This window comes from Lagenorhynchus albirostris, chromosome 1 (assembly GCF_949774975.1).
Source record: "Lagenorhynchus albirostris chromosome 1, mLagAlb1.1, whole genome shotgun sequence".
NCBI classification, from domain to species: Eukaryota; Metazoa; Chordata; class Mammalia; order Artiodactyla; family Delphinidae; genus Lagenorhynchus; species Lagenorhynchus albirostris.
This window is the reverse complement of record NC_083095.1, coordinates 179,126,675-179,144,887: the sequence shown is the minus strand read 5'-3', so window position 1 is coordinate 179,144,887 and position 18,213 is coordinate 179,126,675. Positions and strand designations below refer to the sequence as shown.

General features: G+C 36.0%; 1 protein-coding gene across 3 annotated transcripts in view; it reads left to right on the top strand.

Moving 5' to 3' along the window:
* DNAJC1 (DnaJ heat shock protein family (Hsp40) member C1) overlaps window positions 1-18,213 on the top strand; it is a 366,483-nt gene that overhangs the window by 258,434 nt on the left and 89,836 nt on the right. For all 3 annotated transcript variants that reach the window (XM_060161504.1, XM_060161493.1, XM_060161484.1), the window contains exon 7: window positions 1,082-1,172. In XM_060161504.1, the coding sequence (XP_060017487.1) occupies window positions 1,082-1,172 (91 nt within the window). The remainder of the gene's footprint in view (window positions 1-1,081; window positions 1,173-18,213) is intronic.

Here is an 18,213-nt window from a genome sequence, read left to right as displayed (position 1 = left end):
GAGTCAAGGGGTGGTGGAAGATTATCTGTTTTTGCTTTTTTCACTGTCAGGACCTTCATATGCCTAGAGCACCAACTTGTTTATCTCCATGTCTGTGATTAAAGGCCTGGTCTTTTTTCGGTACTCTGCTAAAGTCTTACCTATCCTATTTGCCACTTCTTGAGACTTTAGCCACTGTATCTTGACACCTAAGTATTTGTGTACAGTGTGTGTCCTCAGTCCTCAACTCTCAGTGGAGTGACAACTTTCACTTGTATCTACATGGTCATAGAAGTTTCACAATCAGATTTGCATATAGTAATTTTGAAAATCTTTTGGAGTTAAGGGACTAATATGAAAATAGTGTTAGTACTTTGTTAGTCACAATAATATAATTTACTATGCTATCAAATAATTCAGTTCAGCAAGTGTGTTTTTCTGCTGTCTGTCCATGCATAATACTGAGAAAATATACAATGGAAGAAAACAGGAAGAGGATACATCCCTTTCATATCTGAGAGTAAAGGCTTTACTTAAACATATTTATACTCATGTAGTTTCTGGCTTTCATTAGTTCTCTAAGATAGAGAAATCGTAGATAACTGCTTATTCAGTTTCTTCTGTTCATCATAAAATTTGAAAGCATAAACACAGAGGAAGACTACTTATTAAATGAAAATACTGCTTTAAATAGTTTTTTTAATATTTATTTTATTTTTATTTATTTATTTTCCTTATTTTTTTGGCTGCATCGGGTGGGTCTTAGTTGCAGCATACAGGATCTTCCATTATGGCTTCCTTGCAGCACGCGGGTTTCTCTCTAGTTGTGGCGTGCAGATTTTCTCTTCTCTAGTTGTGGTGCACGGGCTCCAGAGAGCATGGGCTCTGTAGTTTGCGGCATGTGGGCTCTCTCGTTGAGGTGTGCAAGCTTAGTAGTTGTGGTGCACAGGCTTAGTTGCCCCGCAGCATGTGGGATCTTAGTTCCCCAGCCAGGCATTGAACCCGCGTCCCTTAATATACTGCTTTAAATTGAAGTTATGTGGAAAATACCATCAAAGCAAACTGACTTTTATGTTAATTTATTTGTTACCTCTTTTTTCAGGATGCTGGGCAGTTTTATGCTAAATATAAAGAAACAAGATTGAAGGAAAAGGAAGATGCATTGACTAGAGCTGAACTTGAAACACTTCAAAGTGAGTTTTAAACATTTTCTTACTGTATTAACTATATTATATAAAACTGATTATTTAAATTTGGATTTTCCCTTAAATTCAACAGTAATTAAATTTTCTGTGCTTTCTTTGCTACTCTGTAAATGGAGTTACTTGTACTTAATATACTATATGTGGAAAATACTATATTAGTAATTTCTGAACCACCCACAGCTCAACATCAGGAGGGGTAAAATTAACATGGGGTCATATAGTTCCTTTAATCTGAGAGGCATCCAAAATCTAGAAAGTCCTTAAATACTCCAGTGCTGCAGTTGTCATTGATATTTAGTGCTGAGTCTATCCAGTTGATCCCCAGCTTGCTGTATTACAGTAGTAAACAGGAAGCCTGAAAATGTCAATGATTTTTGTTTTGAAAGCCTTTGTTTCATTTGTATTATTGTTATATAACATGAAAAACCTTGGCTAAAGTGTCAGTATGTTGAAATCTTCCATTGAACACTAAAGACAGCTCTTGCTGATTTTAGGAAAAGTTGAACATACTATTAAAGAAGACGTTTTACCAGCCCTGGTCTTTTTGTCTAAGTTTGTATATCTACATCTTTCCCACACATATACGTTCTGTCCCTTTACATTGCTTTATCTTTATCCAGAGCATTTAACGCTACTTAACTTTAATTTATATATTCATTTTGTTTACTCTCTGGTCCCCCCAATAGAATGTAAGCTTCATGAGGGTAAGGACTTTATCTGTTTTGTTCACTGTTATGACTATCCAAGGACCTTAAAGAGTCCCTGGCACATAGTAGGTTCTCAGTAGGTAATTGTTGACTGAATTCATGGAGGTGAAGTCTATTTTTTAAAAAATTCCAATATGAATGTTTTTGGTTCAGACTTCATTTCTGAATGCTGTGCATGGTACCAATCTGGGCACAGAAGACGGTGTAAACACCCTTAATACCTGGTCACTTCACGCCTATAAATGTATATAAATACACAGCATGTGTAGTTTAGAAAACAACTTGTGTGCTTTTAAGGGTATACAGTAAAAGCTTTTCTGCAGCGCATAGAAGTCATTTAGCCAAATCAAACTGGAAAAGAGCAACTGTGGTATTAGTATACCACGCATTCGGTTCACACTTTCAGTATATATAGAAAAATTGTCATGGCCATTTCCCTTCATATACTGAAAGTCTAGCTTTCTGTCTTTACCCTGACGCTGACCGTGGTTTGAGAATAGAGGAGAATTATGTTCTCTCCAAACCCAAAGAGTACACTGCTACTACCTAAATGTGTGACTTCGAGGGTTTTACTTTCCTCATCTGTCAGAAAAACATGTTGGACTAGATGATCCCAGTATTAGTTTTCTATTTTTGCGCTAACAAATGGCCACAAATTTAGTGGCTTAAACACAAATGTATTATCTTATAGTTTTATGGCTCAGAGTCTGACATGAGTCTGGCTGGGCTAAAATCAAGGTTATCAAGCAAGGCCGCATTCCTTTTCCAGCTTCTAGAGGCCTTCCACACTCCTTGGATCTTGGCCCCCTTCCTCTTTCTTCAGATCCAGCAATGTTTCATCTCTCTGACTCTTCTGTTGTCACATCTCTGGCTGATCATAACTGGGAAAAGTTCTCTGCTTTTAAGGACTTGTGATTATATTGGGCCAACTTGGATAATTCAAGATAGTCTCCTATCTCAAGCTTAATCACATCTACAAAGTTTCTTTTGCCATGTAAGGTAAAATATTCCCAGGTTCTGGGGATTAGAACATGGTCATGGTTAGGGGACCATTTTTTGCCTTATACAACCTTCAGGTGTCTGGGCAGCTTTAGAACAGGGACTTTCTTTTTCATCTTTGTGTCTGCAGCATTGAATATAGTGTCCTGGCACAGAGTAAATGTTTAATAAATGGATGAATGACTAAATATATGAATTAATATAATCCCATGAATATTAATGAGTGTTAATATTAGTGAAGAAGAAAACAAACTTACGGTTACCGGAGGGAAAGGGGTGGGGAGGGATAAATTGGGAGATTGAGATTGACATATACACACTGCTCTATATAAAACAGATAATAAGGACCTACTGTTTAGCACAGGGAACTCTTCTCAATACTCTGTAATGACCTATATGGGAAAAGAATCTAAAAAAGAGTGGATATATGTATATGTATAGCTGATTCACTTTGCTGTACAGCAGAAACTAACACAGCATTTTAAATCAATACTCCAATAAAAAATAAAGTTTCAACAGTTACAAACACAAAATAATATTCAGATAAACTATATCATTGTTTAAAGCAGACTTCTGTTTAAGAGGACAGTTTAGGATGTTAGAGAATTACGTATTAAGGTTGACTGATGTGTGTTTTGCAGAGCAGAGTAAGGGTGGACAAATGATTATTATTGTTATATTAAACCAAAGATTGAAACAGAAGTTGATGTTAGAGCAATTTTTGAAATAGTTTTAATTAAATTGAATAAATCAATGAATAAATGAAACTTTAAATGTAATTTTTATATAATTGTTACTTTTAAGTAAAATTGTTACATAAAAATTTTCTAACCCTTTTAAGACTAGTCAAAAGGAGGGGGGGAGGGGCTTCCCTGGTGGCACAGTGGTTGAGAGTCTGCCTGCCGATGCAGGGGACACGGGTTCGAGCCCTGGTCCTGGAAGATCCCACATGCCGCGGAGCGGCTGGGCCCGTGAGCCATGGCCGCTGAGCCTGCGCGTCCGGAGCCTGTGCTCCGCAACGGGAGAGGCCACAACAGTGAGAGGCCCACGTACTGCAAAAAAAAAAAAAAAAAAAGGGGGGGGGGAATGACATTTACAAGAAAAGAGAAGAATATCAAACTAAACCAAAATTTACCTGTAGAGGCAGTATGAATACACTAATTTCATTGCTTTCATAGTCATGTTTTCATGACTGTTTTTCCAAAATTGTTTAGAGACTTTTGTTCTGCCTAAGAATTTGATAATAATTCTCAAGCAGATTCGATAATGCTCTTTTAAAAAAATTTTTTTAATTTTTATTTTTAAATTGAAGTAGAGTTGATTTACAATGTTTCAGTTATACAGCAAAGATATTCAGCTACACATATACATATATGTCTATTCTTTTTAAGATTCTTTTCCATTACAGGTTATTGGAAGGTATTTAATATAATTCCTTGTGCTATACAGTAGGTCCTTGTTGTTTATCTATTTTATATATAGAGGTGTATATCTGTTCATCTCAAAGACCAAATTTATCCCTCTCTCTCTTTCCCCCTGCTAACTGTAAGTTTTTATATGTCTGGGAGTCTCTTTCTGTTTTGTAAATAAGTTCATTTGTATCATTTTCTTTAGATTCCACATATAAGTGGTATCATATGATATTCGTTATAATAATTTGTTATTATTTAATAAAAATATTGTGTAAAGAAACATTAATTTTAAAATAGGTAAGTATCTGAAAACTCTGTATGCCAGCAAAAATGTGTGATAGTCTTCTAAAAAGTTGGAAAATTCATTACTAGCTTATGGTTTCTTGAAACTGAAAATGAGGAAATTAATTGCCAGAAACTTTATTAAAACCAATACTCATCCTAGGCTCTGAGTAATAAGACTTCTGTCGCTCATGTTTTGATATCAGTAGTATATTTAGAAAAGGTGATGGTATCAACATTAAGAATGTTAAAGAACAGTCACATTACTCTTAATAACGTCAAAAGCTGTCATGTATTTTTAAATGTAGTCTCTAATGGTTACATGTAAAGAATCTTTTAATTAATTTTGTTAACTTCATTACAGTGTTCTACATTGTATACTTTAGAACTAATACATAAAGGCCCCAGATCCCCCAGTGTGCATTTCATTTGCCCCCATCCTTCTTAATTTTAAAGACCATCATTGGAATACTGAGTTCATAATAACATTTCCATCTGCTTAATTGAGTAAATTCATCTCATGCAGATTAACAATAGCTATTTTATGCTGCCTGTTTTTCATGACCTAATTGCTAATCTTTCCTCAAGTCTATTTGCTTTACTGCTGAGATTGTGCAGAGTCCTCTAAGAGCTACACTAGAACTACACTGAGTAGGGTGTGGTGGTGTTACTTACTGAAATGGTATTTTAGGGGGGAAATCTGAAAAAGGATAATTTCTTAAAAATAAATATCGTTCTTCTGGGAAGTCTTTATGGAAAAAAAGGTGATGATTTATTTGGAAATTTTTGAGCATTTCTTTCTTTATTATAAACTTTTAATCAATTTTATGTTTTAGGTTTAAATCCAAGTTGAATATTTATAAATATAAGACTTTTTCAGTGTTAATAATATTTTTATACATTCTCTAATTGTATGAGTTTTAATCTAAGTCAATAGATGTGAGTTCTAAGTACTATAATGAAACAGCCCATATTGTGAATGGAAAAAAATGAGTTATTTTATGAAGAAATTGATTGTAAAAGTTAAAATTTGAATAGAGAAAAGAGGGGAGGAAGGGTCGAAGGAAAACGCAATATTTCCCTTTTTTACTGTGTACTTTATATGAGTTAAGAACAAAAGCAAAATCAAATAATCAAAACCCTACTGTCAAGTACTTCTTTTTTGTCTACAGAGATAATCATTCCAGACATTATATTTTTCTTCTTGTTGTGTGGTCCCCACTCCATGCCCCAGTGATAGCCTAAGTAGGGGTGCCAAGGGGACAGTAAGAACATGGTAGACAGAATATATCTCTTTAGGGTGGCAGGATGAGAAACCATTCACCTTCCCTAAGGTAATGGAAGACTGGTTTTCTAGAAAACTTAGGTTCATGAGGAAAGGAGTTGCTAGTGCTGATTTGTAAGCTAATTCAGGGGTTGATGGAGAAGGAGGACAAAGGAGTAGAGCAGATGTAATCCCAATGGGTTCGAACATTTTTCCTTTGGTAATATAGGGTGCTCATGGATGGGAGATTACTCTCTGAGATAATTTATGAAAAGGCATATGACACATCGCTAGCTCCAGTACATTTGGAAACGACCAAATAGAAATTCTGTACCTTAACTTATTATATAGTAAAACCTGATAGGAGCCCTAGCCCCAAGAGTTTATATGTAGGCAAAGAATATCTTTAAAATAGTATTATTTCCTACGTACTTTGTTCTAATAGCAATGGAATGTGAATTTTTAAAATCATATAGCTCAAATACAAATTACAGTTGCCTCGATATTTCATAATCATAATGCTGTGATGCTTAAATATAATGCAATCTCAGTTTTCTCACTGAAATGATTCAAAAAAGCATTTATTCAATTTAATATATAAACAATTATGACTATAGATTAACTGGTCAAATTTCAACTAAAATTTTACTTACTAATCTGGAAATGAGTACCTATTTAATGTAACTGTATATAAAATGATACATCACTTTATAAGATCCATGCAGGCAGGTATTTTCGTCTCTCTTGTCTATAGTCATAACCCCAGCACCTAGAATAATGCCAGGCATGTGGTAGCTCCTCAGTAACTATTAATTGAATGAATTAATGAATTTAGAAATACCGTATTGCTCTTTTCTACTTCATACTTCTTAAAGCAATTTATTTAAACTCTTCAGTAACATTTTTGACAAGAGGATTCTTGTCATCAGTAAAACTACTTTTTGAGTCATCAACACAGAGTAAATCATCTTTATTTCCATGTATAATGAGGTATGATCTTTTTGATTCCATGTATGAGACTGACAGTGAAAATTCCAAGTCACAATTCATCTAATATTAGGATTTTTTCCTTTTTTTTAATATATGATTGTTACAATAAAACCGATGTATTGCTTTATCCCCTCAATAATTTTCATTGTGGTAAAATGTACATAACAAAATTTACCATCTTAACCATTTCTAAGTACAGCAGAGTTCAGTGGTATTAAATATATTCATAATGTACAACCATTACCCCCCTCCATCTCCCATAGCTCTTTTCATCTTGCAAAACTGAAACTGTACCCGTTAAATAATGACTCCCCATTCTCACCTCCATCCACCCTGTGGCAACCACTGTTCTGTGATTTCAACTACTCTAAGTATCTCACATAAGTCTAATCATACAGTATTTATCTTTTTGTGATTGGCTTATTTCACTTTGCATAATGTCCTCAAGATTCATCCATGTTGTGGCATATGTCAGAATTTCCTTCCTTTTTCAGGCTGAATAATATTCCATTGTATGTATATACCACATTTTGTTTATCCATTCATCTGTCAATGAACACTTGGGTTGCTTCCACTTTTTAGCTGTTGTGCATACTACTACTGTGAACTTGGGTGTACAGATATCTCTTTGAGTCCCTGGTTTCAGCTCTTCTGGATATATATCCAGAAGTGGAATTGCTGGATCATATGATAATTCTATTTTTACTTTTTTTTAGGAACCTCCATAATGTTTTCTATAGCACTGTACCATTTTACATTCTCAGCAACAGTGCACAGAGTTCCAATTTCTCCATATCCTTGCCAATGCTTTTTATTTTCTGGGGATTTTGTGTGTGTGTGTGTGTGTGTGTGTGTGTGTGTGTGTGTGTTTCCTATAGCCATCCTATTGCGTGTTTCTTTGGAGAAATTACTATTCAAGCCCTGTACCCAATTTTGAATCAGATTGTTTGTTGTTGAGTTTTAGAAGTTTTCTATATATTCTGTATATTATTCCTTATCAGATACATGATTTGTAAATATTTTCTCCTATTATATGGGTTGCCTTTTTACTCTGTTGATATTCTCTTTTGATGCACAAATTTTTTAAATTTTAATGAAGTCTAATTTGTCTATTTTTTCTTTCATTGCCTGTGCCTTTGGTGTCATATCAAAGAAATCACTGCCAAATCCAGTGTCATGAAGCTTTTGCCCTATATTTTCTTGGAAGACCTTTAGAGTTTTAGTTCTTAGACTTAGGTAATTGATCCATTTTGAGTTAGTTTTTATATATGGTGTTGGGTAAGGGTCCAACTTCTTTATTTTCACATGGTATCTAGCTTTCCCAGCACCATTTGCCTAACTGTTGCTATTTTTGTTCTAATTTTTCTTTTTTTTAAATTTTGACTGTGCCGTGCAGCTTGTAGGATCTCAGTTCCCTGACCAGGGATTGAACCCGGGTCACAGCAGTGAAAGCGCCAAATACTAACCACTAGACCACCAGGGAACTCCCGTGAACTGTTGCTTTTCTATTTAACTTTTTACTTTGAAATAATTATAGATTCATAGGAAGTTGCAAAGATAGTACAGAGAGGTCCCATGTACCCTCCTCGCAGTTTCCCCCATTGGTTATCTTATATAAGTATAGTATAATATCAAAACTAGGAACTGACATTGATAGAAAATGTATGTATAGTTCTCTGCCATTTTATCACATGCTTATATTAATGTAGCCACCACCCCAATTATCCACTACTGCTTTATCATCACAACCATCACCTTCTCCCATCCCCCCATTATCCCTAACACCTGGCAATTACTAATCTATTTTTCATCTGTCTAACATTGTAATTTTGACTGTATGATTTAGAGAATGTGAATTCGAGAACCATACAGTGTCTCATACCTTTTGAGACTGGCTTTTTTCACTCATTGTATTGCCTTTGGGATTTATCCAAGTTGTTCCGTGTGTCAGTAATTCATTTCCTTTTATTAATGAATAATATTCCATAGTATGGATGTACCACCATTTGTTTAACCATTCACCTATTGTAGGACATTTTGGTGGTTCATGGTTTTTGACCGTTACAAGTAAGGCTGCTATGAACAGTCATATGTAAATCTTTGTGTGAACCCAGAAGTGCAATTGCTGGGTCATATGATAAGTTTATGTTTAGAGTTTTAAGAAATTGCCAAACTATTTTCCAGAGTTCCTGTACCATGTTATACTCCTACCAGCATTGTGTGAGAGATTTAGGCTCTTTGCAGCCTCACCAGAATTTGATATTCTCACTATTTTTTATTTTAGCTATTCTGATAGGTGTGTAGAGATATCTCACCATGGTCTTAACTTGCATTTTCCTAATGGATAGGGATGTTGAAGCATCTTTTCACGTGCTTATTTGCCACGTGTATATCGTCTTCAGTAAAATCTTTCTTCATGCCTTTGGCTTGTTTTCTAATTGGATTTTTTTTTTGCCACTATTGAGTTTTAAGAGTCCTTCATATATACGTTCTAGATATGATTTCTCTTTTAGATATGTTTACTAATATGAAATCTTGATTATTGCAGCTCTACAATAATCTCAAAATTAGGTAGAGTGATTCTTCCCACTTTCTTCTTCTTTTTCAAAATGTTTTAGTTATTCTAGTTCCTTTGCCTTTCCATGTAAGTTTTAGGGTAATCTTGTGTGTATCTACAAAAAAAAATCTTGCTGGAATTTTGATACGAATTACGTTAAACTTGTGTATCAATTTGGGGAGAATTGACCTATTTACTGTGTTGAATATATCTCTTCATTTATTTATATCTTCATTAATTTCTTTAGTGTTTTATAGTTTTTAGCTTACAAATCATGTATGTATCTTCTTAGATTTACATCTGTTTCTTTTTTTTTATTTTGAGTGATTAAATGGTATTGGGTTTTTAATTTCAGTCTCCAAATGTTTAAGTAAAGAAATTCAGTTGAATTTTGTATGTAGATATTGTATCCTGCACCTTTTCGGATTTACATATTAGTTCTAGGAATTTTTATGTAGATTCTTTGCATTTTCTATGTAGATAGTCATGTCAGTATGACAATAGGATAATTTTATTTTTTTCCTTTTTAATTTGTATGCATTTTATTTCCTTTTCATGCCATATTTTGCTATCTAGAACTTCCAGAACTATGTTGAACATGAGTGGGGAGACAGGGCATCCTTCTTCTGTTCTAAACCTTAGGGGGGAAGCATTTAGTGTTATACCATTAAGTAGGGTGTTAGCTGTATTTTTTTTTTTGTTGTTGTTGTTGTTTAACATCTTTATTGGGGTATAATTGCTTTACAATGGTGTGTTAGTTTCTGCTTTATAACAAAGTGAATCAGATATACATATACATATGTTCCCATATCTCTTCCCTCTTGCGTCTCCCTCCCTCCCATCCTCCCTATCCCACCCCTCCAGGCGGTCACAAAGCACCGAGCCGATATCCCTGTGCCATGTGGCTGCTTCCCACTAGCTATCTACCTTACGTTTGTTAGTGTATATATGTCCATGACTCCCTCTCGCTCTGTCACAGCTCACCCTTCCCCCTCCCCATATCCTCAAGTCTGTTCTCCAGTAGGTCTGTGTCTTTATTCCTGTCTTACCCTTAGATTCTTCATGACATTTTTTTTCCTTAAATTCCATATATATGTGTTAGCATACGGTATTTGTCTTTTTCTTTCTGACTTACTTCACTCTGTATGACAGACTCTAGGTCTATCCACCTCATTACAAATAGCTCAATTTCGTTTCTTTTTATGGCTGAGTAATATTCCGTTGTATATATGTGCTACAACTTCTTTATCCATTCATCCGATGATGGGCACTTAGGTTGTTTCCATCTCCGGGCTATTGTAAATAGAGCTGCAATGAACATTTTGGTACGTGACTCTTTTTGAATTTTGGTTTTCTCAGGGTATATGCCAAGTAGTGGGATTGCTGGGTCATATGGTAGTTCTATTTGTAGTTTTTTAAGGAACCTCCATACTGTTCTCCATAGTGGCTGAACCAATTCACATTCCCACCAGCAGTGCAAGAGTGTTCCCTTTTCTCCACACCCTCTCCAGCATTTATTGTTTCTAGATTTTTTGATGATGGCCATTCTGACTGGTGTGAGATGATATCTCATTGTAGGTTTGATTTGCATTTCTCTAATGATTAATGATGTTGAGCATTCTTTCATGTGTTTGTTGTCAGTCTGTATATCTTCTTTGGAGAAATGTCTATTTAGGTCTTCTGCCCATTTTTGGATTGGGTTGTTTGTTTTCTTGTTATTGAGCTGCAGGAGCTGCTTGTAAATTTTGGAGATTAATCCTTTGTCCATTGCTTCATTTGCAAATATTTTCTCCCATTCTGAGGGTTGTCTTTTGGTTTTGTTTATGGTTTCCTTTGCTGTGCAAAAGCTTTGAAGTTTCATTAGGTCCCATTTGTTTATTTTTGTTTTTATTTCCATTTCTCTAGGAGGTGGGTCAGAAAGGATCTTGCTGTGATTTATGTCATAGAGTGTTCTGCCTATGTTTTCCTCTAAGAGTTTGACAGTGTCTGGCCTTACATTTAGGTCTTGAATCCATTTTGAGCTTATTTTTGTGTATGGTGTTAGGGAGTGATCTAATCTCATACTTTTACATGTATCTGTCCAGTTTTCCCAGCACCACTTATTGAAGAGGCTGTCCTTTCTCCACTGTACATCCCTGCCACTTTTATCAAAGATAAGGTGTCCATATGTGCATGGGATCTCTGGGCTTTCTATCCTGTTCCATTGATCTATCTTTCTGTTTTTGTGCCAGTACCATACTGTCTTGATTACTGTAGCTTTGTAGTATAGTCTGAAGTCAGGGAGCCTGATTCCTCCAGCTCCATTCTCAAGATTGCTTTGGCTATTCGGGGTCTTTAGTGTTTCCATACAAATTGCGCAATTTTTTGTTCTAGTTCTGTGAAAAATGCCAGTGGTAGTTTGATAGGGATTGCATTGAATCTGTAGATTGCTTTGGGTAGTAGAGTCATTTTCACAATGTTGATTCTTCCAATCCAAGAACATGGTATATCTCTCCATCTATTTGTATCATCTTTAATTTCTTTCATCAGTGTCTTATAATTTTCTGCATACAGATGTTTTGTCTCCTTAGGTAGGTTTATTCCTAGGTATTTTATTCTTTTTGTTGCAGTAGTGAATGGGAGTGTGTTCTTGATTTCACTTTAAGATTTTTCATCATGAGTATATAGGAATGCCAGAGATTTCTGTGCATTAATTTTGTATCCTGCTACTTTACCAAATTCATTGATTAGCTCTAGTAGTTTTCTGGTAGCATCTTTAGGATTCTCTATGTATAGTATCATGTCATCTGCAAACAGTGACAGCTTTACTTCTTCTTTTCCGATTTGGATTCCTTTTATTTCCTTTTCTTCTCTGATTGCTGTGGCTAAAACTTCCAAAACTATATTGAATAAGAGTGGTGAGAGTGGGCAACCTTGTCTTGTTCCTGATCTTAGTGGAAATGCTTTCAGTTTTTCACCATTGAGGATGATGTTGGCTGTGGGCTTGTCATATATGGCCTTTATTATGTTGAGGAAAGTTCCTTCTATGCCTACTTTCTGGAGGGTTTTTATCATAAATGGGTGTTGAATTTTGTCAAAAGCTTTCTCTGCATCTATTGAGATGATCATATGGTTTTTCTCCTTCAATTTGTTAATATGGTGTATCACATTGATAGATTTGCGTATATTGAAGAATCCTTGCATTCCTGGAATAAACCCCACTTGATCATGGTGTATGATCTTTTTAATGTGCTGCTGGATTCTGTTTGCTAGTATTCTGTTGAGGATTTTTGCATCTATGTTCATCAGTGATATTGGCCTGTAGTTTTCTTTCTTTGTGACATCCTTGTCTGGTTTTGGTATCAAGGTGGTGGTGGCCTCGTAGAAGGAATTTGGGAGTGTTCCTCCCTCTGCTATATTTAGGAAGAGTTTGAGAAGGATAGGTGTTAGCTCTTCTCTAAATGTTTGATAGAATTCGCCTGTGAAGCCATCTGGTCCTGGGCTTTTCTTTGTTGGAAGATTTTTAATCACAGTTTCAATTTCAGTGCTTGTGATTGGTCTGTTCATATTTTCTATTTCTTCCTGATTCATTCTTGGCAGGTTGTGCATTTCTAAGAATTTGTCCATTTCTTCCAGATTGTCCATTTTATTGGCATAGAGTTGCTTGTAATCTCTCATGATCTTTTGTATTTCTGCAGTGTCAGTTGTTACTTCTCCTTTTTCATTTCTAATTCTATTGACCTGAGTCTTCTCCGTTTTTTTCTTGATGAGTCTGGCTAGTGGTTTATCTATTTTGTTTATCTTCTCAAAGAACCAGCTTTTAGTTTTATTGATCTTTGCTATTGTTTCCTTCATTTCTTTTTCATTTATTTCTGATCTGATTTTTATGATTTCTTTCCTTCTGCTAGCTTTGGGGGTTTTTTGTTCTTCTTTCTCTAATTGCTTTAGGTGCAAGGTTAGGTTGTTTATTCGAGATGTTTCCTGCTTCTTAAGGTGGGCTTGTATTGCTATAAACTTCCCCCTTAGAACTGCTTTTGCTGCATCCCATAGGTTTTGGGTCGTTGTGTCCCCATTGTCATTTGTTTCTAGGTATTTTTTTATTTCCTCTTTGATTTCTTCAGTGATCACTTCATTATTAAGTAGTGTATTTTTTAGCCTCTATGTGTTTGTGTTTTTTTTGTTTTTTTTTGTTTTTTTTTTTAATTTTTATTTTTTATTTTTTATTTATTTACTTTTGGCTGCGTTGGGTCTTCCTTGCTGCACGCGGGCTTCCTCTAGTAGTGGTGAGCGGGGGCTACTCTTCGTTGCGGTGCGCGGGCTTCTCATTGCAGTGGCTTCTTTTGTTGCAGAGCACGGGCTCTAGGTGCAAGGGCTTCAGTAGTTGTGGCACGTGGGCTTCAGTAGTTGTGGTTCGTGGGCTCCAGAGCACAGCTCAGCAGTTGCGGCGCATGGGCTTAGTTGCTCCACAGCATGTGGGGTCTTCCTGGACCAGGGCTCGAACCTGTGTCCCCTGCATTGGCAGGCGGATTCTTAACCACTGCGCCACCAGGGAAGCCCTGTGTTTGTATTTTTTATAGATGTTTTCCTGTAATTGATATCTAGTCTCATGGCGTTGTGGTTGGAAAAGATACTTGATACAATTTCAATTTTCTTAAATTTACCAAGGCTTGATTTGTGACCCAAGATATGATCTATCCTGGAGAATGTTCCATGAGCACTTGAGAAAAATATGTATTGTGTTGTTTTTGGTTGGAGTGTCCTATAAATATCAATTAAGTCCATCTTGTTTAATGTATCATTTAAAACTTGTGTTTCCTTATTTATTTTCATTTTGGATGATCTGTCCATGGGTGAAATTGGGGTGTTAAAGTCCCCTACTATGAATGTGTTACTGTCGATTTCCCCTTTAATGGCTGTTAGTATTTGCCTTATGTATTGAGGTGCTAGCTGTATGTTTTTTATAGATGCCCTATATGAAGTTAAGGAAGTTTCCCTCTATTCCTAGTTTTCTGAGTTTTTAATCATGACTGGGTGTTGAATTTTGTTAAATTTTTGCTACATTTTTTTCATCTATTAATATGATCATGTGATATTTCCTCTTTGGCCTGTTAATGTTGTGGATTACACTGATTGAATTTTGAATATGGAACCACACTTGCACCCCCACCGCAGTAAATACCATGATGGTATATAATTCTTTTTATATATTGCTGAATTCTCTTTGCACATATTTTGTGAAGGATTTTTGCATCTATATTCATGAGAGATACTGGTCTATAGTTTTCTCTTTTTGTACTGTCTTTGTATGATTTCAGTATCAGGGTACCCCCATATAATGAATTGGGAAGTCTTCTCTTCTATTTTCTGAAAGAAGCTGTGTAGAATTGGTGTTAATTCTTTAAACATTTGGTAGAATTCTCTAGTGAAGCCATCTAAGCCTGGATATTTCTTTTTGGCAGTTTTTAAATTATAAATTAAATTTCCTTTATAAATACAAGGCTATTCAAATATCTTATTTCATATATCTATTTAATGATTGAATTAAGGTAGTTTGTATTTTTCAAGCAGTTGGTCAGCTTCACCCAAATTGTCAAATTTGTGTGTTTAGCGTTGTTCACTTTATTATCCTTTTGATGTCTGCATGTCCTGTGGTGATTTCTCCAATTTCAGTGCTAAAATACTGCTAACTTCTGTTTTCTCACTTTTTTGGTCAGTTTTTCCAGATGTATATCAGTTTTATTGATCTTTTCAAAAATCCAGTTCCTTGTTTCATTGATTTTTCTCTATTGCTTTTCTTTTCAGTTTCATTGATTTTTGTTCTTATTTTTATTATTTTCTTTCTCTGCTTGCTTTGGGCATCTTTTGGGTAAATTCCTTTGCTCTGAATTCTATTTACCTGATATTAATTAGCTACTCCTGCTTTCTTTTGATTAATGTTTTGATTAATTTGTAATAAGTTTCTTGTAGATAACATATACATAGGTCCTGGTTTTTCATCCACTGTACCAATCTTTATCTTTTAATTGGTGTATTTAGACCATTTGCCTGTAATGTAGTTATTGATATATTAGGGCTTAAGTGTGCCATTTTATTTTTTGTTTTCTATTTGTTCTGTTTTCTTCTTTCTGCTTTCTTGTGTAAGTTACTCGAATGTTTTTCTTTTTAGAATTCCATTTGAATTTATCTATAGTGTTGTTTTTTTTTGTTTTTTTTTGTTTTGCGGTACGTGGGCCTCTCACTGTTGTGGCCTCTCCCGTTGTGGAGCACAGACTCCGGACGCGCAGGCTCAGCGGCCATGGCTCACGGCGCAGCCGCTCCACAGCATGTGGAATCCTCCCAGACCGGGGCACGAACCCGTGTCCCCTGCATCGGCAGGCGGATTCTCAACCACTGCGCCACCAGGGAAGCCCTATAGTGTTTTTTTAATATATTATTTTGTATAGCGTTTTTAGTGGTTGCTCTAGGTATTATGTTATATATACATAACTTATTACAATCTACTGGTATAAACAATTTACCATTTCAAGTGATATATAGAAACATTACCTCACTTTACATCCATTTATGTCTCCCACTTACAACTGTCTTAAATATTTTCTCTACATATATTGAATGTTATAATTTGCATTCAGCTGTCAGATATAACATAGAAAACTCAAGAGGAGGAGGAAAATCTATTGTATTTACCCATATTTTTACTCTTGTTCTTTCTCCTTCCAGCTATTTTAAGATTTTTTTCTTTTATGATTTCCTTTCTGTTCAGATAACTAGCCATTATTATCAGATAGGTCTGCTGGTAACAGATTCTCTTAGTTTTCCTTCGTCTGCAGAGGTCTTGGTTTCCCCTTTATTCCTGAAGGATATTTTCACTGAATATGGAATTTTGAGTTGACAGTTGTTTGCATTTTGCACTTGAAAAATGTGCCAAATTCAGTTAGCATACTTTTCAGTTCTGGTATTTCTATTTGGTTCTTCTGTATATCTTCTGTTTCCTTGCTGTTGACTTTTTTTTCTTCCTCTGTTTTAAGAATGTGTACTGTTGCTTGTCAGACCATTTTTGTATGCTGTGTTAAAATCCTAGTCGGATAATTTGGATGTCTCCTTCATCTGTTGGCATCTATTGATTATCTTTTTCATTCAAATAGAGATATTCTTGGTTCTTGGTATGATGAGTGACTTTTTTTTTATTAAAACTTGGACATTTCAGGTATTATAAGACTCTGGATCTTATTTAAATCCTCTATTTTACCTGGTGTTCTCTCACAAAGCCTAGCAGTGGAAAGGGGAGGGCTGCTGCCCTGTTACAGTCAGGTAGGAGTGGAATTCCAGGTTCCCTTCATGACATGTATTACAGCTGAGGGGGAGGCTGGTTGTGAATCCTTTCAGGGTTGGGTGAGTGTGGGTGCTCTTGCTTGCCAGTAGGTCTCCACTTACCCCAGCCTTACTGCTCGCCACCTGGCCTCCTCTGACATTGTGGGGGGCAGGGGTGCCTCAGCTGGACAGTTGTGAAAGCCCTGATTGCCCTCTAGGCTTCCTCTGAAACCACCCTGGCAGGGAGGAGGAGGGACACCTCATTATTCCAAATCTACTATCCCTGGGTAGATTTGGAAACCCAGACTACCAACTTAGTGTCTGCTGTTCCCACATGGGAAGGGGGATCCACATCCCCTCTCAGCAGACATGAAAGCTTGGCCTCTTACACAGCCTTCTCCCACATCACCCTGAGGTTGGGGTGCCTCATTACAGCCTCACTATGGCAGAAGTCTAGGCTTCCCACTAGCCTTAGCTGGCATGGGGGTGGGATGTGGCCATAGTTTTTTCTGTGTTGTTTGCCTGAAGTAGATCGGTTATTATCTAAAAGTTTATCTTGATATGCTGCTGCTTTTCTGGTCCTTTTGGCTGGAAAGAGAAAGCTTTTTAAATTTTTTAATATTACCATTATTATTTCTGTGCCTTTCAGTGTTTTTGGGTTGCAAGCTTCCCTGGGACCAAGTCTGGGATATATGAGGCTGTAAGAAACCCAGGGAAGTTACCACCTTGGTGCTCATTGGGTCCTGCCATTCCTAGTTGGTCTGTCTTCTCTCCAACATTCAGATTATTCTTCTGTTTGTTTCATATATAACATTTAGAATTTTTAGTTTTTCTTAGTGAGAGGACTATGAAAAAGTACTTCTTCATTTTTCCAGGAGTGGAAGTTTTGTATTATGTTTTTAAGTGATTTTTTTAAATGCATATTTTAAAAGATTCAGATACTTGAAATTGTGATCAACACCCCAGAAATAAACCAAATTTATTTGCTTCCTTTTTATAACTGATTCTCTATAATTAACCAAAACTACTTTCTAGTTTATGTGTATTTTCCCTTAGCAATAATTTGTTGCTCAAAATAAAGAAATTGTGAAAAATTGAGTAATATGACCAACTTCATAAGGAATCTTTTTTTTTTTTTTTAATTTGGCTGCATTGGGTCTTTGTTGCTTTCTCACGTGGGCTTTCTCTGGTTGCAGCGAGCAGGGCTATTCTTCATTGCAGCGTGGGCTTCCCATTGTGGTGGCTTCTCTTGTTGTGGAGCACGGGCTCTAGGCGCACGGGCTTCAGTAGTTGTGGCACACGGGCTTAGTTGCTCCGCGGCATGTGGGATCTTCGCGGACCAGGGCTCAAACCCGTATCCCCTGCATTGGCAGGCGGATTCTTAATCACTGCGCCACCAGGGAAGTCCCCATAAGGAGTCACTTATACGGTTTCTTCCTCTTTTCTGAAAAACAATTTTGAAAAACAAGAAAACCTGGCCTCCTATTTGGGCTCATATTGTACTCTGGTGACACTATGTTTTTATACT